General features: G+C 32.7%; 1 protein-coding gene across 3 annotated transcripts; it reads left to right on the top strand.

The window, feature by feature from the left end:
• The first annotated feature begins 8923 nt into the window (after positions 1–8923).
• Positions 8924–19519, top strand: LOC148621795 (uncharacterized). 3 transcript variants are annotated; one of them, XM_088576504.1, is made up of 3 exons: positions 8924–9164; positions 11488–11559; positions 18171–19519. In XM_088576504.1, exons 2-3 carry the CDS (start codon positions 11530–11532, stop codon positions 19470–19472), a joined length of 1332 nt encoding a protein of 443 aa, XP_088432630.1. In that variant the 5' UTR covers positions 8924–9164; positions 11488–11529; the 3' UTR covers positions 19473–19519. The 3 variants fall into 3 exon arrangements, with proteins under 3 accessions (XP_088432630.1, XP_088432631.1, XP_088432629.1); XM_088576505.1 differs by lacking the exon at positions 8924–9164 and adding an exon at positions 9966–10281; XM_088576503.1 differs by lacking the exons at positions 8924–9164; positions 11488–11559 and adding an exon at positions 13524–13825.
• The last annotated feature ends 1945 nt before the right edge of the window (positions 19520–21464 follow it).

The raw sequence follows: 21464 nt of genomic DNA, 5'->3' as shown, positions 1-21464 counted from the left end.
TTATATGTCATAAGCCTATTGTTCTTTAGATATTTGATAAAGTAGTGGTTTTTTACATGAAGATTTTCAAATGCAGGAAAAGTAGATTTAGAAAATTCATTTTTACCTTACATCAAAGGGAGTTTAAATTGAATGTAAAAAAAGAAGGAAACACACAAGAACTAAGTAATACATTTTCTCAAATTATTTGGAAATGCATTAAATGAAAGAGTTAACAAAAGAGTACCGTTATCTTAGTTTTCATTATCTACATTTAAGCTATGTCAAGACCAACATGGAAGTGTTTATTTTTCTATTTGGGAATTAAATCGTATACATTTATCACAGCTTATAATCTGTATAGTACTAGTTGTTTTATTTGTCTTGGAAAATACTTCACCAAATACCGTGTATATAGCGTTTCCAGAACTATTTTTATTTGGTCGTCAAGTCTATCACAGAAAAATATATGAAATCAGTAAATATGATTTACTTAATTACTCATAAATCGTGTGACGCAAGAAAAAAATGTCATATAGGATCTGCAAATTGAAACTTTCGGTCGTATTCTGATTACCTTTTATTTAGAACCAATGAGGTATAGTATATTATATTTCACCTTAACGTCATGATCTATACTATCGCTATGATAACCCTTGTTAGTTTTTAATTTAGCGAGCTAAAAAGTTCAACTGTTCTGAATTAGACGTTGTATCAAATCTCTATCGAAAATGGAGCATTGGCAAATATCCCTAATTGTAAGTAGCCTAGCGCAATACAAAAAGTCTGCGTAATTACGGCAAGCTCTGGCATAACGTATGAGTTGTATGAAAACTCAATAAGTAGATGCTGAAGGGTTGTTGCCCCAGAGGGAAGGAAAGTTGACAATACGGAATAAAAAGATCGCGTTTGTTTGGTCAATAGTTTTCCTTCACCATCGATCTCAAAGTGTAGATCAAGAAACGAGGCTGTCTTCACAGTTTCTGTAGTTTCCTTTATCTCAAGTTCTTTGGGGTTGCATGCGATGTATAAAATCCCCGAAACTAGGATTAACTAGGAAAGATAATACGTCATCTATAGCGGAAACTAAGACCAAAGGATCTAGATTTTCCTTCTTTTGGGTCAGATCAGCCACAAAATCAGCCTCATAAGAGTAAAGGAGTAGATCAGCAAATAGAGGAGCACAATTTGTTCCCATTGGAATGCTGGCCGTTTGTTGAAAAACGCGTCCATCACACTAGATAAATATGTTGTCGATAAAAAATTCCAGCATTCTGAAAACTTCTTCTGTATATTTGAAAGATAATTTAGAATTATTTTTACAAAGTATAAGGAATTTACCAAGAACTACATATTTGTATCTAGATGTACCGTTTGTTTTGGAGTAACAACGATGTTTAATATTTTGAGTCGAGATTTTAACTGAATATGGGGAATAGAAGTGTAAAGAGTTGATAAATAATATGTTTAAATGCTATTGTATTCTGATAATGATATTGAATTTAGGGTTTCCAGTGGATGTTTCGAATTTTTCAGAATCCACATTGAATGAATGCCACTATTTGTGTAACAAGTGTCGTAGTAAGGCTGGTGATTCTCTTTTACATCTGAGAGTGTAGAAGTTATAAGTTTTGAAAGAGATTTGGTGGTACATTTTGCAGATCCAGCTATGTAGTTCTGTGTGTATGGATTGTTGTGGGGTTCAGGAATAAAGTACATAGACGGTAAATCATAATCATTGTCTTTGGTAGAGAGACCAAAAGAGGATAGCACAGATTTATGGTTTCCCAATATCTCTTCTTCTGTGGTAGCAGTATAGGTCTTGTTACTGCTATTATTTCTACGTCTATCTCTGATAATACACATTAGATGTAATACATTTTGCAAACAACGACAGTGTTGTTTTGGGCTTTGTCTGCTGGTACGACTACATATTTGTCATGTGTAGTAGACAAATGTTTTTGCTACATCGGGTCTTTGAAAACTGATGTAGCGTTGACAATCATTGACCTACTTAAAACTTTCATATGCTTCAAGTATGAGAGCAACGGAAAACACACAGTAAACCATAACAATAAAAATCAAAGGTTGCTACGGTAAGGGTCCTCTGTTTTTTTGTCTAAAACACTCACGAAGTTACTAAATTTTTTTTTCAAATACATTGTGAACTGTTTCCGTCATTAGAGAAAAAAAAAACGGTAACTCGTAAATTATCTCTTATCATTTACCAACATATATTTGACCATCCCTTATGTATTTACTTTACCAGATTGAGAGAGGGACTAAGCAACCTGCGTCGAATCTCGGCGTCTGGTTATCCTAATACATATAATGACTACTCAGAACGATTGATAGTATCATTTGACGGGTACGTGTACTTTTTGTAAGGTTTTACAGGGGTACGTGTACTTTTGGTGTACTTTTGGAGAGATGAAAATGTCAGCCTTGTTTAGTTTATTTATTATTATTTTTTTTAAGTTCACTATATTACAAATGATCAACATTTTTCTTGATAAATCAGCGTTGTTTTAACAACCTAAAAATCAGCTCGAACCAAATTTCCAGATATTGGTAAACATGTGTTCTCTTGCGTCGATCTGAAAAAAAAAAACATTTAGGAATTAGTCACACTATTCCTTTTTCAATTAGCTAGGCGATTTTCTAGACTCAAAAGATTTTCATTTTTATGATCAAAATAAAAAACAGTACTTCGCGTGAATATAACGCTCTCTGAGCATATCAATTTTAGTATATTATTACATCAACAGACGGTTACATGAACTTCCGGTGTCACAGCCCAATCAATGATTGATTTGTACAATTCTAAAGTTCACATACTGATGGCTTTCCGTCCTTTATTTTATTATCAATTCCAGGCTTATTATCCCCAATGATATTACCCTGAAATGTCTTTACTAGTGTTTCGAGTAGTTGCTATCGTTCAGAAATAGAATGATCAATCTAAGCTGTAAAATGGTCGACATAATTAGCGCTGTATTTCAAAAGTGGCACGTACTTTAGTTCAGCAAGTTCATTATAGATATTCTAAGATTTGTAGAATGTGGGAACAAAATTCTTTGATTTTTTTCTTTTAAAGGTAAGACATTTCATAGGTTTTTCTATATATTTTACCAATAAGGATTTACTCCGCAAATGTCCTCCTTGAGATGTTTAGGTTTCCCACTCGCATGGTCCAGTTAGACACAAACAAGCCAATCTAAATACAAAATAATATGTAAAAAACAATGTGAATCGTATTCTTAACACTTAAGACCTGTAAAGATACTAGATAAAAAATAAACATGTTTATCCACATCTAAAATAACGAACAACTATCATCTTTATCTAATATTATTACCTTTATTGTAATATTCTGCTTAAATTTTTTTTATAGCTGGAAAACTCAAGTTCGGTTCATCATCCAGTTCATCTCTTAAGTATCATATATTGCAAGTGAATATCTCAATGATGCAAGTTTAATAAATACATGATTCTTATTTAATCTCACTCGAATCAACCAATTAAGATATCTTAAAATCAAAACTTTAGAAAAGTTTTATACTAGATAGCTTTTTATATTTTAGAGGTCAGTAATTGCATTTTAATCAAAGGACTTCAATAAAAGTAAATGATCTGTAACTAATTGGTTCGGATTTATAGCCATGAAAGACATTTACTGAAGGAGAACTTTAAAAAGTAAGCTACTGTACTACAATTCAATAGACAGGGAATTTATATGGTATTCCAAATAGATAAACATGTACAAAAACATGCAATAATAACATTGCGTTAAGACAGCAATGGTCTATTCAACTATATGACTGAGAATTATCACCAGTAACAAAAACAAACACATTCACTGAGTACGAGTTATAATCAGGAAAAACTTGACAGATATGTTAACTGCCCTACCCAGTGGTACATTTAACCTTTATCAAACTTTCCCTATCAAATGGTACACTTAACCTTCACCAAAACTCCCCTATCGAATGGTGCATTTACTTTTCATCAAAATTCACCATTCCAATGGTACATTTAATCTTCATCAAATTTCACATAAAATTGTACATTTACTTTTCATCAAAACTCACCTTTCCAATAGTACATTTATACTTACAAGTATTTCCGATGGTTCAATTATACTTCATCAAACCCACCTATCCAATGGGAGTGACACTTCACCAAAACCCACATATTCCATGGCATAGTTTTACTTCATCAAAACCCATCTATCCAATTGTACTATTTATTTTGGCTACAGGATTTGAATATTTTTTTTCACCAAAGTTTAGATCTAATCTAGGAATTTGGGTGGTTTGTCGATAAATTTTAGCTGCTATTCATCATTTTCGAGTAATATGGGCCAAACGTTGGTCAACCATAACGCGGAACCTATTTTTAGTTGTGGGCTTATTTCAAGCGATTTTTATAGGAAATTCAGCATTAAAAGACAAGTTACAAAGCCTATGGGACAGGGGTAATGAACTTTTAATTTGTGTTAAAAGATATTTAGGCAGTCCATCATTCTAGCCGAGAGACGACAATTCTTAGTCAGTCCACTATTCTCTGTATGTGTCAAATGCAAAGAAAATCATCAATATTTGTCCTCAACTTACAGGGTTCAACATACTGCTGTCGAATCATACTCGGCGTATTTCAAGTATCATGAGGTGTTCTTTAAGACTTTTTGTAATTTAAAACGTTTTTGTGGCGGACATTCCACTATAACCCAATGATATTTTTTTAAATGTTTACAGATATGTATACGTCTGTCATGAATGAAAATTATTGCCTTAAATAATAATGCAATAATATCTATGTGCATATTAGTATAATTTTGTCTTGAAATTAATAAAAAAAAACCCATAAAATTCAGAAACTGCCTATTGTAGAGGTGAGTCATGGTGTAGAAAAACCCACCAAACAAAGGACACTTTTCAATCTACATATGTTATACTTTCATCTCCAACTATAATCAACCAAATGAAACCAAATAAACTCTTGCAAAGTGCCAATTTCATGTATAATCTATGTATATTTTTATCTCAAAAGCGTAACAGCCAAATGATAAACAAAGACTAGTTATGTGATCAGTAACTGTTTCTGAACAAGAAATAAAAATGAACTCGCTGGATTTTTGATATGCACAAATCACCTTCTGTCTGATTTTCAGAAAGACTGTCACTTAAATATAACGAGTGACATTTACTTTTCTTAAAGAATTGATCTTCCCACACTTTGTCTAAAATCCCATATGTTCAAAGTAGTTTTTTATATACTTTGTGTATGAAAAAGCCATAAATGTCAGCTATCAAACGAAAGTCCGGCCCACGTGGGCATTAAAACAATATGACATCATTCTCCATGGCTAGTTTGCAACAAACTTCAACTATTTCATCCCAGAACGAAGTTTCCCACCGATAGATGCTTACACAATCCCAGTTTTATAGACAAGTTGTCATTGTGTTCAGTTTCATTTACAAATCGATTCGTAAGGTTTTAAATATGAGTTATATAGCAACATCCAAATTAATCTGCTGGAAATCTTATAACCTAAATATTCATACCAGCACAAAGAGATTCTCCATGATATAAAAACAGATCATTACAACAACAGAACTCAAAACTTGAAAACAGAAGAAATAATTGAAATAATAAGAGTAAAACATGATTGACATATCATTATCTTTTACACCAAGTCAAAAGTCCGTAAAATATTTTTTGAAACTTGTGGTGTGCCATCGTCAAAATTCTTATATACACTGTTTGAAATATAAGATTACCGATCGATATTGTATGCAATACATAGCTATTAAATTTGCATATACATATGCAAAATACGTATTCCCAAAATATCAATGCAAATTTTCAGTGATATACCACAGCAAATACAAAAGGTCAGACACACCATAGCGCTTGCCTTTGTAATAAAAGTCAAATAGACCGAAAAATATAACAGTCATTCGTTATAATTTAATTTTAGTATCAAAGTTCAACGTGTAAACCAGTGAAAAAGGTTGATGACGTCACAGTTATGCACAACATTTGGTCTATGATGGACACAATTTTTTATCCAATCAGAAAACACGTTACTTCTGAAATTGAATTATATCCCAATGGTACCGACAACCATTCAATTTTACCATAGATTCTAATGATATCAGCAAACATACCATAGCGGTAACTTAGATCTAATGATAACAAGGGATACACAAACATGAAAAACAGTCACCTAGGTTCCCTTGACAGCAACACGCATCATAACGGTAACCTACGTTTAATGATAACTAAGGACACACAGGAACAGTAACCTAGGTTCATTGACATTAACACGCACCATTGGTTTAATGATACCAAAGGACACACAGAAACGGTAATACCTAGGTTCCATTGACATCAATACGCAACATAGCGGTTACCTAGGTTTTAAAAATGTCGCTAGACACCCCATAACGATAACCTAGTTTCTATTAATAGTAACAAAGATAACATAGCAATAACCTGATTTTTTATGGTTTTACCATCAACATAGCGGTACTCTAGGTTCTAATGATTGTAACAGACACCCAATGTCGGTATCATGAGTTCTTGTTATGTTACATACGTCATACCAATATCGATTTTATTGACACCAACATACACATGACATAGGACCATATAGTTCTGATGAAATCAAAAGCATGACAGTGGTTGCCTTAGTTAATAAAAAAAAACGTTTTGTTTTGGTTAACAAGGTCCTTACGGCTGCAAGAAAATAACGACTTTAAAAGATTAAACTTTTTAAAATTCATTATTATATTGACACACGGTTTGGCTAAGTTAGCTTTCAATATATCCTACTTAAAACACCGAAATGTCTATTTGACAAACATGACAAACCAGAAAGTACATTAAACACTTATGGGACTTCTGTAGGATCAAATGTCTATATATACACATTTTAAACTTTTCTGTACATATGATTTTCCAAAAGGACAAGGTATTTAGATGATTTGATTAAAAATGTAAAATTTATCCGAGAAACTTGGATAAACCCTTTTAGATTGTGGTCTAATTCGTAAAAGTACAAGTAAATGTACTCTAAAACTGTAAATTTCGATACCGAATCAAACGTTCTGAAAGAAATTCTTAAAAACAAAACATACTTATCATATACAGGAAACATCGCAACATATGTTTTCATTTGTTTTGAAAAATACCTCCTGAAAAACATGTCGGGACTAACAAATTAATCCACAAATAAAAATTTATGATCATATTTCTTCCACAGAACTTAATGTATGATTACAGTATTGGTAACACTTGTATGCAAAAAATATGTCAATACCTTGTCCTAAACATGTTTCACTATGTTTTAAAACATGGAAACATATGTGGCTACTTTTCGTATTTCGTCAAGTTGACCGCCCGTGCAGTAGTTCACAAGCAGGAAAGGAAATTAAAAAAAAGATACTCGTTTCAAGTAAAAGCTGTCAAACACATTGCGTTTATTATCTTTTTCTTATTTCGGTGATCGCCACTGTTAATAACGACCCAGACAAAAAGGGCAATAACGCAGATGATAGTCTAAATAGACACTGCCGTTGGCGATGGATTAGAGAATAAATTGGAAGATGATATATATAACAGTATGGTCCATGACGGGTTGGATAAAAAACATTCCAATGACAGTGTAGAGAGACAACATTAATTTAGCAGACAACTCGTTATACAAATGTACATAATACTGTGAGTATCCAAAAAGCGAGACAGAAATCTTGGGTTACACCGCTAACGTTTACTAATATCGCTAACGGTCGGTAGGCCACTGTTGTCGGTGAAGATCTTGACAAACAACGCTACCGTTCAGTACTATTGCTGACGGTCTACAGATCACTAATGTCGATGAATGTCTTGACAAACACCTCTACCGTTTACTATTAGTGTAACGGTATATAGGCGGCCACTGTTGTCGATGAAGGTCTTAACAAACACCGCTACCGTCTATTATTAGTGCTACGGCCTAGAGGCGACCACTGATGTCGATGAAGGTCTTGACAAACACTGCTACCGTTTACTTCTATCGGTAAAGGACTAGAATCCTCTGTTGTCTACGCAGGTTTTGAGAAACACCATTACCGTTCACTACTATCGCTATCGTTCTAAAGGTCAACTGAAGTCGACGAAAGTTTGAGAAAAACCGATCACTGCAGCCAATTACTGTCTAGAGGCCACTGTTGTCGACGAAGGTTCCAAGATCATTACTAGTGCTATCGGTCTTGGAGCCGCCGATGTCGATGAAGGTTTTAACAAACAACGCTACACTTCTACAATTAGTGCAACGGTCTAGATTCCACTATTGTCGATAACGGTTTAGAAAAATACCATAGTCATTCATACAATCTTTAACAGTATAGAGGGTCAATGTTGTCTTTAAAAACACCACTACCGTTCTCCACTATCGTTATTAGTCTAGAGGGCCATTTTCTTTACAAAAATATGTAAAGACATACGACAATATCGATGATAATATATAGAAACACCATTGCATTGTTGTCTAGAGTAGTTCAGGTTACACCAATTCTAATTTTTTAAAAATAATTTTACCCAGTTTTTTTTTTAAGCGGAGAAGCGAATGGGAGCTGGTAGTTTTGACAAAACTTTTCATTCGAAGACAAACAATTAACTAGTTGAAGTAAGTCATTTTCTACAAGTATTGCTTGACATTAGGTGGAAACGAAATATTTTAAATCATGCCAAGGTTTTTCTTTTTCATACAGAATGTGACTTCGCAGTTTTGTATGTGATTTGTAGGCCTGTGTTATCTATGAATGATATAATTAGCATTTCAACTAAAAGAAGATAACCTAAGGATTTTAAATAGTTTAACGTGTCTTCATATTTGAGGTTAAAATATGAATTCAGGCCTTATTTTTGTCGAATAACAATAAATATTTAAAGACATGCTTTTAAATGATTAAAACTATTCATTAATTGCAATGGATCCTTATAAGGCAGATGTACTTAATTCTAGCGAAAGAGTACTTGACTGAAGAAGAAAAACAACTTTTAGATCCCGAAGGGCGGATTTAATCTTGTATAAATATTTTTGCACATAAAATGAAAATAGACGTGATAGCACACAAAAGGGATTAAAAAATCAAAAGCTATCAATTGGGTATTCGCGAGGTGTCGATTTCGAACAGGTAAGGCGCTTTATGATCTCTTCGTATTAATGTGATTTTTTGCCATGCTGTTGTATAGAGGAAGACGGTTTAAGATATACCGCCTGTCCCAAATAATTAGAAAAGTATAGGCATGCATGAATAGATGTTCTATTCTAGACTATCGTAATTCCATCTGTTCGATTTGTAACCTTGTTCGTAATTGTTATACGAAAGAAAAAGGTAGATAGTCTGAAGCAAATTAAGATTTAGGACAACACTGTTAATGTAAGGTGTCTGTATTTTCCAGATCCGTTGTATTATTTAATACATATATATATATATATGTTATCTTTCCTGTATCAATTTGATCCGATGGAGAAGTGTAGCGAATAGAGTCGTCACATTCTGGGACGTTTATATATATAAGTTTTATTAGTTTGATGCTGAAGAAGGAAATCAGTAATCCGAAATATTCAATTTAAATTTTACCACATAAAAGTGGGTCTGAAAAAAGCCCAACAATGTTAGATCTGTTAAATTGAAGCGGGACTCTAACTCGTACCGCTGTGACATCTATAGCAACACCTCCTGAACGAAGTCCACCGCCCCAGACCACTCGGCCAGCTACATGACGTATGGTAGTACGAGATGTTCATCTAGGTGTTGTAAATATAATATTTTTCTATCACATGAAGTTGAATTTAAATAATAGTAACATTTCGAGTTACAAACTAGCCTATTTGAGGAAACTTGATAGTTTTGAAGTTTAAAGACACGTGTTTTTCTATACATTACATTATCTCTCATTAACGAAAATATTACGACACTTGTCAATTTTGAAATGGTTTAATAAACAATTATTTTACATTTAAATATGATATTATAACTATGTTTTCGCGACCCACAGGAATTTAATTCGGATTCATTGGAATAGTGAAAAACATTAAGTTAAAATACCGATTTCCAACACATTTATCCACGGTTCATGAGATTTAAATGGAGTTAGCCTTTTAATTTTAATGACTTTTCAATGACCCCCTTAATTTAGAAACATTGATGGTCAAAGTTCGGCGTTGATAGGCAAATGTGATATATGCCTGAAGACTACAAGATAGTAACAATCATAGTATGAACACGGCGTTGGCATGATCCCAGGGTAAGGAAAAAACACATTTTAATCTAAACTCACTTGACTTTTAATTTGAAAAATATCATCAAAAAGAAAAACTGATATAAAGGTTAACGAGTCTTCGACACTGCAAACAATAAACTACTTGTGAGGCTTAATAGTAAATAAATCATTCAAATAAAACTTTTCACTCTATTTACTCTTCACACAATGTAGAATTACCTATCATGGGAATATAGAACTGAAATTCTATTCTAATGCAGCTTTTAATTCTATTTAAGTAATTTTTTAATTGACTAAATGTTACAATGCTTCCTTGTGTGTTAAAAATGAAATAGATTTTATCCCCTTTTATACCAGAATATATAAATTCCAGTAGGTATATATATATATATATATATATATATATATATATATATATATATATATATATATATATATATATATATATATATATATTTAAAAAAAATCTTTTTACATTCTCTACCACGTTCAAAATTGTATCTTTTGTATTCATTTTACCTTTACAATATTATATTTCACCATACTTCGTATTTTTCCTGACCTCTTTCACCAATAAGAATAATTCAATATAATCGGTTTGGGGATATAAAAATATTCTACCCAGGGTAACACCGGTTGTAAAATCATGCGATGAAATTTCTAAATACAAATAAAAAGCAAATACAAACCCCACATCAATTACATTACACAGTTAACTATTGGACTTACTGCATTATTTATTTGTACACAACGCTTTTTATCCTTTTTTTTTTACCTCTTTCGTCTACCCCGGACCTGACTTTTTATGAGCAACTCGGCGGGTGTTTCCAGAAAAGCAGAGGACGCTTACCCTACCGGTGCACCTGGTCCATACTCCCAGTTTTTAGTGGAGTCCGAGTTGCTCATTTGCTTTTGTTATTTTGTACGTATGATTTTAGTTACTTTATGTTCTTTGTTGTGTATGTCTGTTTTCCATGTCTGGTCTTTGTCCCTGGATTACATTCTTTTGATTACCGCTATAATCTTGATTCCCTTGATTACCCTTTAACGCGGTTTTTGAACCTGATAGGGACATGCAAAGAAAAAATACTGCTTGCGGAAAAAAAAGGATATGCGCACAAAACAGCTTAATGTACTCACTAAATATTTCTTTGCGAGTCACTATCAGAGCTGCTTAGAAACCTACAAAACAATGATTCACACATGTTAAACTATTTGAATTTGTTTCAGGTTTGAACGTTTCTTAGAAGGACTTCAGAAAAATTAACAACGATGAGTTCCTTCAAACAAATGCTGAATAAGGTAAATATAGCATGCGGTTTAAAGAATAAATAAAAACTTATCCGAATTTTTTTCGCTATAATTAAAATTTAATGGTGTTCGTTCCTTTCAATTGTGCTTGAATTTCTTCGTTTGATTTAATATATGTTATACTTGTAATTGCTGTATTTCCAATATATATATTTATATCGATCCTTTTTTTTTTGTGGTTTAGACTACTTGTTTCCTTTTTTTTTGGTCATGTAATGATATTTTGTCGTATCGTATTAAGGTGCAATAGGTTGATATGGGCGCTGCCATTTAGTTCGAAGTTACATACTACGTATAGGCTCAGACGGTAGATTAGAATACGTAATTATTGATGACTTTACATCCAATACACGGGCATGGAATGGTCGAGTAGCTTATAAACTTTACACAAACCTATGGATTTAATTCCATGATAATAGTGACAAGTATCAAAATCGCTGAAGAGTTGTTTCTGCTCAACAGCAATACAGTGGAATAATAACAATGTCTAAATAAGGGTCTATCGCCTTATTTACAGCTAGGTTTATCCTCATCGGAAATGCCTATACCAAGTCAGGACCATTGCGGTTGTTTCCTACGATCCGGTTTTTGCCTTGGTAACATGGACTTTCCTACTTTGCTTGGAGTTTGATAATTTTGTTATTACCATGTATAATTATCGCAACATCATTCTAAGAACACTAAGAAATTCTAGAACAACAGCTAACAGATTACCCCAAATCTTAATTGATTATTGCAGAAAAAGATATAGAGTCAGGAAGTTTTACTGTTGTATCGTATTACCAGTATACTTATTAATTTTTCATTGTTTGAAAAATAAAGAAAAAACGATCTGAATAAGTTGCTATGATTTAACGACCTCTTGTCTTCTCGATTAATCCAGAAAATGAAGTCGAAAGAAATGTTAACGTTTGTTCCGGTAAGTTATAAACGATTTATATTGTTCGTTGAAGGCGAAATTTCGATTGTGCTTAGAATATAAATATATTTAAGTTGATACTACAATATCAGTTTCATACCAATATAGCATTACATGTCTAATATTATGATTTCAAGCATAAATGCCTGGCAATACGTGTATATGCTGACATGCCACATGCTTTCCCGCCTAGTATTACGACTACATTATTGCATGCCAGGTTGTACGAGTGTTTTGTGGTATTTTATTTCTATTTTCAATAATAAAAAAAATTGTACTTTGCACAAATACCCATAAAACGTTGAAAAGGAGCACTCAAAACATACCTCATTACCGTTTTTTTTTCTGTATCACACAAATTACGTTCGGTAAGTAACTGCCTATCGAAGGAAACAGTGTCCACCGTTATATCATGGGGTTGTCTCATTTTTTAATTTTTTTCAGTGGGAACATAGATGTTTATAAAACAGAACTTATACCGAAATTTTCTTTAAAAAAATAAGAGATTATATATATTCATTAAATTCAGTTCGAAATGCGCAACATGAATCTATGATCCAATTTTCTACAACTTTTTGTACAACGAATGCCCTTTCAATTCCATTAAAGATTTCGATGGACAGGTAAATGAAAGAGGCAAGCAAATACAGTCATTTATTAGTTTCCATCTCCTGGTGCTAAGCAAATATGAAGAGTTTAACACTAGTATCTAGTCTGATTATTTTTCTCGATAGTTTAATATGATATGTAAATTTTAAAGATTTATTCAACATTACGGAACTACTTCCCATTAATAAAGTTTTCCACACTGCTATGTTGGTTTACATTCCATGAAGTTATTACAATGCTGTTAGTTCGATTTTCCTTGTTTGTCATACATTTTCATTGTTCCAGATTTTTTTCTCTGTAAGCTTGAAAGATTTCCGTTTTATTGAATAGAACGTTTCATCATGATATGATTGAGCTTCGGTCGGTTTCAAAAACAAATATTTCTGATCTTCTATCTCTAATCAAACACATTCATGTACGTCTTTGTTCGAATGCAAGATAGATGCGAAGGAACTTTTGATACCATCACACATTGGAACTTTAATTAAATTCTGTGGCTATACTAGTGTTTGCTTTTTATGTTAAGTTCGTCATTCGCATATGGAAGGGAAGAATTGTTATTCGTTTAAATTAAGTTTACTTTGCAAATAATTCGCCTCGGAAGTAGTCTTGACTTGTATCAACTTTAAAGTTTTGTTAGTTTGTGACATAATCATGAGGCTTAAACCGCTGTCCCTTAGAACTGAGGATGAACAATTTTCTCGTTATATTAGGACAGAATATGATAAGGTATTGTTCTTTCAATAGTTCTGTTCCACAATAATTGTCATTTCAACAACATGAAGCAAGTGTAAGACATGAAAAAAATATAAAAAATTGCTATATTAGTAGGCAGTTTTTTTTAAATTTGAAGAACACGTGTCTTCTTTCAGACAAAAAAAATATGATGCCATTGGTGACCTTTTTTGTATCGATAAAACTTTTCCCGTATTGCTTTCTCGTTGTTTTGCATTGGTTAATTTTTTATGGTAGTATTTAGTGAATTAAATTTGCAAACCATTTGTTGAAATGTTTCGAACTTTATACATATCTTACGGTTCTTTCATTGTTCTAAATCTTTAATTGTAGATCTAGGGGAAAAAATACTGTGAATTCTCGGTGCTTGACGGTGACTATATTTAGCCTCACAATGGCACCCTGGAATTTTCTTTTGTTGATAGACTATATATTAGCGAAATGACAGGACTGCTGTTTTTGTATGATCAATTCAATTTCAAGTTTATCATATTGCGTTTCCAATAGTAACATTAACATATTCTGAAAAAAAATCTATATTTAAACAGCTTCTTCAAATCGATTCCACGAGAAGAATATAATGCTAGTCGTCATTTTTAGCTCACCTGACCGAAGGCTAGGTTAGCTATTGCCATCGCATGGCGTCCGTCGTTGTCGTTGACTTTTTTTCAAAAAACTTCTCTTCTGACACTACTCGAACGATTGGAACCAAACTTGGTATGAATATTCCTTGAGGTATCCTGCATAGAACTTTTGTAGTGATATTTGATCCGACAAAAACTGTCGTTACTAAAAATATAATATAGGGATCAGACAGTAGTTTTTTATCGTATTATATCTCCAAAACCTTTAGGTTTAACCAAATCCTTTCAATTGCTGAAATGATCATTATTATAAGGTATACAAAAGTTTCCATGGGATCCAAGTTCTCAGACGACTCCTTGTAAGAGTTTCTACTCTTGAAAGATGGAAAATTACGTGTTTTTTACAGTATCTAGACAATATCTTGAAAAATGTATTAGACAGAAAGAAACTTTCATTTGCTGAAATGGTCCTTATGATAAGTCCTACCAAAGTCTTCTCGAGTCAGTCAAAATTGTCGGAAAACTCCTTGTTAAATTCATTAATTGCCCTTTAAAGACAAAATTTAACCAGGTGAGCAATTCAGGCTCCTGTGAGCCTCTTGCTTGCACAAAGTTGGTTTATTTTGAAAATATTTAAACGGGATTATTGGAAGTCTATAAAATATATTTACAAGATAGATGAACATTCTAGGTCATTCTTATGGTAAATCTTTGATGCAGATGCGCAAAGAACACACATATTATAAACGCAACTTCTAATGCAAGAACTGGGAGTAGTCCAACGTACATCCCTCATTCATTGATTTTCGTCTACTTTTATGCCCCCATTGATGAGTTCATTTGCTGCAAAGAATATTCTCAGATTCTAAGCCTACTTTTTGTACCCCACTGGATGAAAAGTCAAGATTTTTTAAACTCGATTTTTCGAATTTTTTTATGTTAGGGATACAACATAAGAAGAGACTCAACATATATGGATAATCTCACATGGCATCATCAAGAAAGTTTCAATGACATTTAAGGTTTAGTTTTAATGCACAAAATATACCCCTACCTTACCGACAAATCTTTCTGATTGACATATTTATTGACCCATTTTTCAATGTCAAAACCTCTAGATTAAATATGCCTCAGTAAATAGGTATTTATTATTTTTTTTATTTGGTTATATCGTAACTAATACTTTTTGCCATTTTCATTGTCATTATTTTATCAAAATTTTCCTTGAGTTTTCCGTAAATGTTTCAAATTCAACTACAATTGAAATAGCAATCTATGAAACCATATAACAAATATTTTCATGAAAGTATTTCTCGAGAATGTTATTAGTAAACTTTTAAGGCGTATGCACCATAAAACATTTTGTCTGTGCCAAAAGTACATCAGCTGATTTATAGTCGACGAACCAGTTATATGAGATATATATATGTTTACCCTGAATAATCCGAAAACCTTCTAAATCACACTTTTTTACGTGTCAATCATTGTAAGAAACAGGCATTGGGTGAAACATGGTATGAAAAAATACATTCTAAAGTTGACAAGTTGCAACATCAGAATTAAGGGGAAAAGGCAAGGTTTTCCATATCATGTTGGTAAATTGAGTTATATTTTCATTGAAATGTACTGGAAAAGAACATTTCGAGGGCAGATAAATCTGTCAAAACCTCATTTTTCTATCATTCTGAGCAAAGCCAGTGATGCAGAGATCAAATAATGGTCTTTTCAAATAAAGAAAGAATCCTTGAGTAATATTACATTGTCAGATCCGTGGGGTTTAGATATGCATGTTTCAAGTTTTTTTTTCCATTTTGCATGATTCTTGCAAATACTTACACTTAAAGTCCCTTTATATCAATGCAAATAGATTTGTTCAACATTGTTAAAATGAATACCTGTATAAACCGACCTATAAGGAGTTCCGATTAGATAGTTTTCATTGTAAATTGAAACTTGACTTTTAATATGACATTGAAACACAAGTATCAAGCGAGAGGACAGAAGCTATCGTAAATAATTCAAGTCGTTGGTCTATGCTCTGGTGTGTGAAAAGGATAAATACATGTATGTTCATCTTGCTGCTATAGCATTTATTATAGCTCTTGCTTTGCGTGCCGTTTGCAAATATGATTTTTTCTTTAATTTTTTATGACATATGCGTAAATAGTAGAGATTGCAATGCCAGATAAATATCCAGTCTTGTAAAGAGTAGAATACTGGACTTGACAATATCATCTGTCTAATAGCTTAAGTTAAAAATATGTCTTTTTTTATATTCAGCCAAAAGTATTGTGTTTTCTTTATGAAAGAGTAATCAAGGGAACCAAGGTTATAGTGATAATCAAAAGAATGTAATCCAGGGACAAAGACCAGACATGGAAAACAGACATACACAACAAAGAACACAAAGTAACTAAAATTATGCATACAAAATAATAAAAGCAAATGAGCAACTCGGACTCCACTAAAAACTGGGAGTATGGACCAGATGTACCGGAAGGGTAAGCGTCCTCTGTTTTTCTTGAAATACCCGCCGAGTTGCTCATAAAAAGTCAGGTCCGAGGTAGACAAACGAGAAAAGGAAAACTATGACCCGTTAAATAAATCAGTTTTCATGGTGCAGATGGATACACCATAATGATCCACGAGTTCATGGTGACGACCATAAAACTTCTGTAGTGATGACTTCAATCTTGTAGCAACATAACCCTGTTCCAGAAGCCTATTTGTTAGAGTTCTAGCGCCATATAAAAAAGTCAAAAAGACAAAGGAGTCAAATGCAGACTCACTCTCATACGTACATACAACGGTTTTATGTTTTAGTTTGGGCCAAAGAAAGATATGTTTCTCTTTGTGTCAGACAAAGACAGTGATACGTTCTTTTAATTGTGTGGATTTTAAATGTTGAAATGTTCCTCTCAACTATTAAATGACTCCAATTTAAAAAGTTAAAATAATATTTACTTATGGGACAGACAAACAAAAATGTAACTTTTAAAAGGTAGTTTGGTGTCCCTGATTTTACAATGTAATGTTATAAAATACCGACGCGGATTGAAAACCTTGATCAAACAACTATATTATATGAAAGAATACAATGGGTACAAGTTCGTCGACCGAAGACGGAACACGACAATGTATATCCAACTGAAAGGGAGAAAGAATATATTTTCATATAGGATTTGTATGGTTGATTTATTAGAACGATGATAAAAAGACATCTTCCTTTATGATGTTAACACTATATCAGTCCTAATTTGTCATATTTTAGGAATTAGGAACTAGTCCTTATTAAATTCAGACACTGTCTATAGTGGAGGTGGTTCGTGGTGTAGAAAAAAAACCCAAACAAATAACCTTTTTCGGTCTATATATGCTACATGTTTGGGTGTGGATAGTCCTTTCTATATTCAGATCTGTATTTTTGAGAAAACAATACATTTATCTCCCACTAAATTCAACCAAATCAAACAAAATCAAGAACGATAACTATCTCAAACTACAAACTCCATATGCAATCTATTTTTTTTTTAATTCTAATAAGTGCACTGAACAACCAAAATGACTAACCCCGAGTAGTTCTTGGTTTTGTGGTCTTTTAGTGTTTCGTGGGTTTTTGATATGACTATGAATGACTTTCTGTCTGATTTTTTTTATATAAAAACCGATACTTTTTAAGGTCTAGAAATACTTTTCTGTTACATTATAATTACTTATGATTTCCTGTATGTCAAAATGTTCATTGTTTTCCATAGGAAATGGCGATGGCCAATTCTTCTTACGCACGCGCTGCGGGGATACAGAGTGAAATCAGTAAGGTGACAGTTACCCGAGTGGCCAGCAGTGAAGTAGAATGCAAGCGTCAAACCAATCTCTACAGGAAGGATATGATTATATCTGTCAATAGTATCTCAAGGGAACAGAGGATACTCCGGAAATCTATGGTCAAATACTCCAAGAAAAAATACCAACATAGGTTAGAAAAACAGAAACGCGAAAAACAACGTCTGGAAAAAGAGCAAAGAGAACGAGATGAACTTGAAAAATGGGAGAAGATAAATTCTATCCTTAATTTGAAAATGACAACAGTTGACGAACCAACAAATGAATCACTTAGAGAAAATGAAGACAATACACTTACTGTTAGTGACGAAAATAATAATGAAATGGATAAAAAAGAACTGGAACAAGAGGAAAATTGTGAACAGGTGGTCGAGAAACCCGATTCTATAAATCCTTTTGAGGTACTTCCGTCAATCAAAGATTCTGAAATAGAAAAAAATCCAGAAGGAGAAAGCACAAAAGGAGAGAAAAATGACGTTGTGACAAATAACATTTTCGATAATTCGAGTCCATCTACGGCTGATACAAATAATTCAACAGAGGAAACACTAGATCAATTTTACACCCTTACTATACGTCCGTTAAAACCCCGAAAGCAAATTGTTTCTTTTTCTGATATTATTAAATTGAAGCATTCACATAATACAGACAAACTGTTTGATATGGTCAATGTTTTAGCACAAAAACATCGTGTGAATGAAAGTGTAGAAAAACGAAGAGCTGAACGAAGAAATTCTAAAATTCCAAGAGGAAGCACAGATGCTGTTATTTCAGAGTCATTGAGGAAGGCAGCTTCTGTGTTATATCCAATGAAGTATGGTTATGGCGACCAGGGAACTACAGATAAACCGTTCGACCAAGAATTATTAAAGGCTGATAAGGTGGAGTCATCAAGGGGGACAATTGGCTCTAAAGGAACAAGTATCGCTTCGTCGGACCTTCCTAAAGTAAAAAGAGCAAAGAGGAATAGAAGTTATCTTAGTGATGAACTGAAAAAAGAGGACATGCTAAGGAATGGAATTGTCGATGAGGATAAAAAATTCAAAAATTTATCGACAAGGTCATCCTCAAGCTTTTTGCCTGCTATAAATCCTCTTGGTGGTAAAAATTCCTCAAATATTCCAAAACACCCTCGGAACAATTCTGTGTCTTGGACAGAGGCATTTGGTTTGCTTAAGGTCGTTCATAATGTTCAAACCATAGATGAATATTAATTAAAAACATATAGCATGTCCTCAAGAAAATAAAAATTTCATATGCATTTTTATGCTCGAATGGGTACAGAAAATTCAACACTCTCATGTATATAGGAATAAAGCTTTATCATATAACAGACGATATTGACAGAACAAAAAAAAAACAAAAACAAAACAAACAAACAAACAACTACAACAACACCAAAGCAACAAAGCAAAAAAAAAAAAAAAACAAGACAAAAAATATGAAAAAAAACAGTTTTTTGCTAATGCGTCAAAAAAATGCAATGTAAAACACGATAGTTTGTGAGGAAAATGGTAAAACTGAGCTGTACACTAACTTGGTTTGCTTTTGTCTAAAAAATGATCTTTCTATCATTCATTAACTTCATTAACTTGATTTAATTGAAAACCTCACAGGAAATACCACTGAAATGTCTTTTAAAATATCAAGACAATAACAAAGAAAAGCAATAAACCAGCAACCGATAAGTATAGCACTTTTTAATTTGAAAATAATGGTTAGCAGCAAAATTGAAAAAAAAAAACATATATTACCTATATGTATACGTAATTACATGTATCTATTATAAACCGATGATTAAAAATGCACGTGACTTTTTGACTACCGGGCGGCGGTTAAATTTCCCGCCATTTTACATTTTCCGAGGTCTCTACAGATTTCATTAGAGAAACTGATTCTCCTTTAGCCTTTTCTTGATATAAATTATTTCTCCACTCATTATTTTGGTTATTTTATGTTATTTGTTGTGTTTGTCTGTTTTCCATGTCTGTTGTTTGTCCCTGAATTATATTCTTTTGATTTCAGCTAGAATCTTGATTCCTTTGATTACTAATTCTCTGTAGTGAAATTAAGATTTTGATATGCTCGCTGAAGCTTGTATGTTGAAAATGTAATTTTACTCGAGTGGTAAAATAATTCTAACCACTCGTTACTGAAGAATCTATATACAGTGAAGTTCTCAATGTATGAAATATTAGCAGTACACTGCCATTACACATATAGCAATACAATGGAACTGATCACCTTCGATTCCATAAACAAATTGTTAATGCAGTCATGAAACTAAGATTGGTAGTCCAAACTTCTTTTTTTTTCACAGACATAAAAAGGCGCATGTAACGACGTCGAATCCCACAAAACAGCACGAGATGTAAGTGTTTGGCTAATGGAATCCATATTCCATAACCAAAACCGAACATAGTGCCTTTATCGTACATCAAACTAGAATAATTTCAGATAAGGAGATGATGACATTACAGGCGAACGGACGAACATTTTTTACTCACAATAAACATTTATATGATGGCCGATTTTTAAGCGTTTTTTTTTAATCAGCAAGATAGAAAATCTGGTTGATCATAAAAGCCATTACGTCTTCCTGTAATTTGATCAGGTATGTTTATTCATGTGAAATAATTACCATATCACAGTGGAATAATGCATCTGAACAAGAAAAAGATGCACATCATTTATAAAAAAAATCTTTAATTGCAACTATTTTAGTGATTGTATAATATGATAATATTCATTTCTGTTTATCGGTATAATTTATAGAATTTCAAATAAAAGTATCAAATTGTGCATCGGAAGACAGAATGGAAGATTTATGCAACAAATGGCATAATCATGTCTAATATTGCGAAATTAATACTGCAAGTCATTCCAAATGGCAATGACGACATGGGCTCTGACTGCGTTTTGTGTATTGATGGAGCGATTCTGTTGTGAAACATTCAACTGCTTACACTACCATTCACTTTTTAAGTGCGACAGCTAAAATTTCTATTATGAAAAATGCCCAAAATAACCAAATAAAAATACTGTGTTCTTTCTAAGTATTAAAATTACAAAAGTGTTACAAAACAGGATAAAACAAAGCGAAAAAATAGAAACTGAATGAAAGCTTTTTAGTGTGTCTGACTTTGAACATGAAAAAAATAATCAAATTGAATTAAGGTGGCAAAGTTTTCTCAATGTTCTTATCT

Source organism: Perna viridis, chromosome 3, assembly GCF_037379345.1.
Source record: "Perna viridis isolate PV_CMFRI_1.1 ecotype Kerala chromosome 3, ASM3737934v1, whole genome shotgun sequence".
Lineage (NCBI taxonomy): Eukaryota > Metazoa > Mollusca > Bivalvia > Mytilida > Mytilidae > Perna > Perna viridis.
This window is presented reverse-complemented; position numbering and strand designations above follow the sequence as displayed.

Excerpts from the sequence above, each read along its gene's own strand:
- LOC148621795 (XM_088576503.1), top strand. The coding sequence starts at position 13,751 with ATGAGGCTTAAACCGCTGTCCCTTAGAACTGAGGATGAACAATTTTCT. Across the intron at positions 13,826-18,170 it reads TTAGGACAGAATATGATAAG|GAAATGGCGATGGCCAATTC; the intron begins GTATTGTTCTTT and ends TGTTTTCCATAG.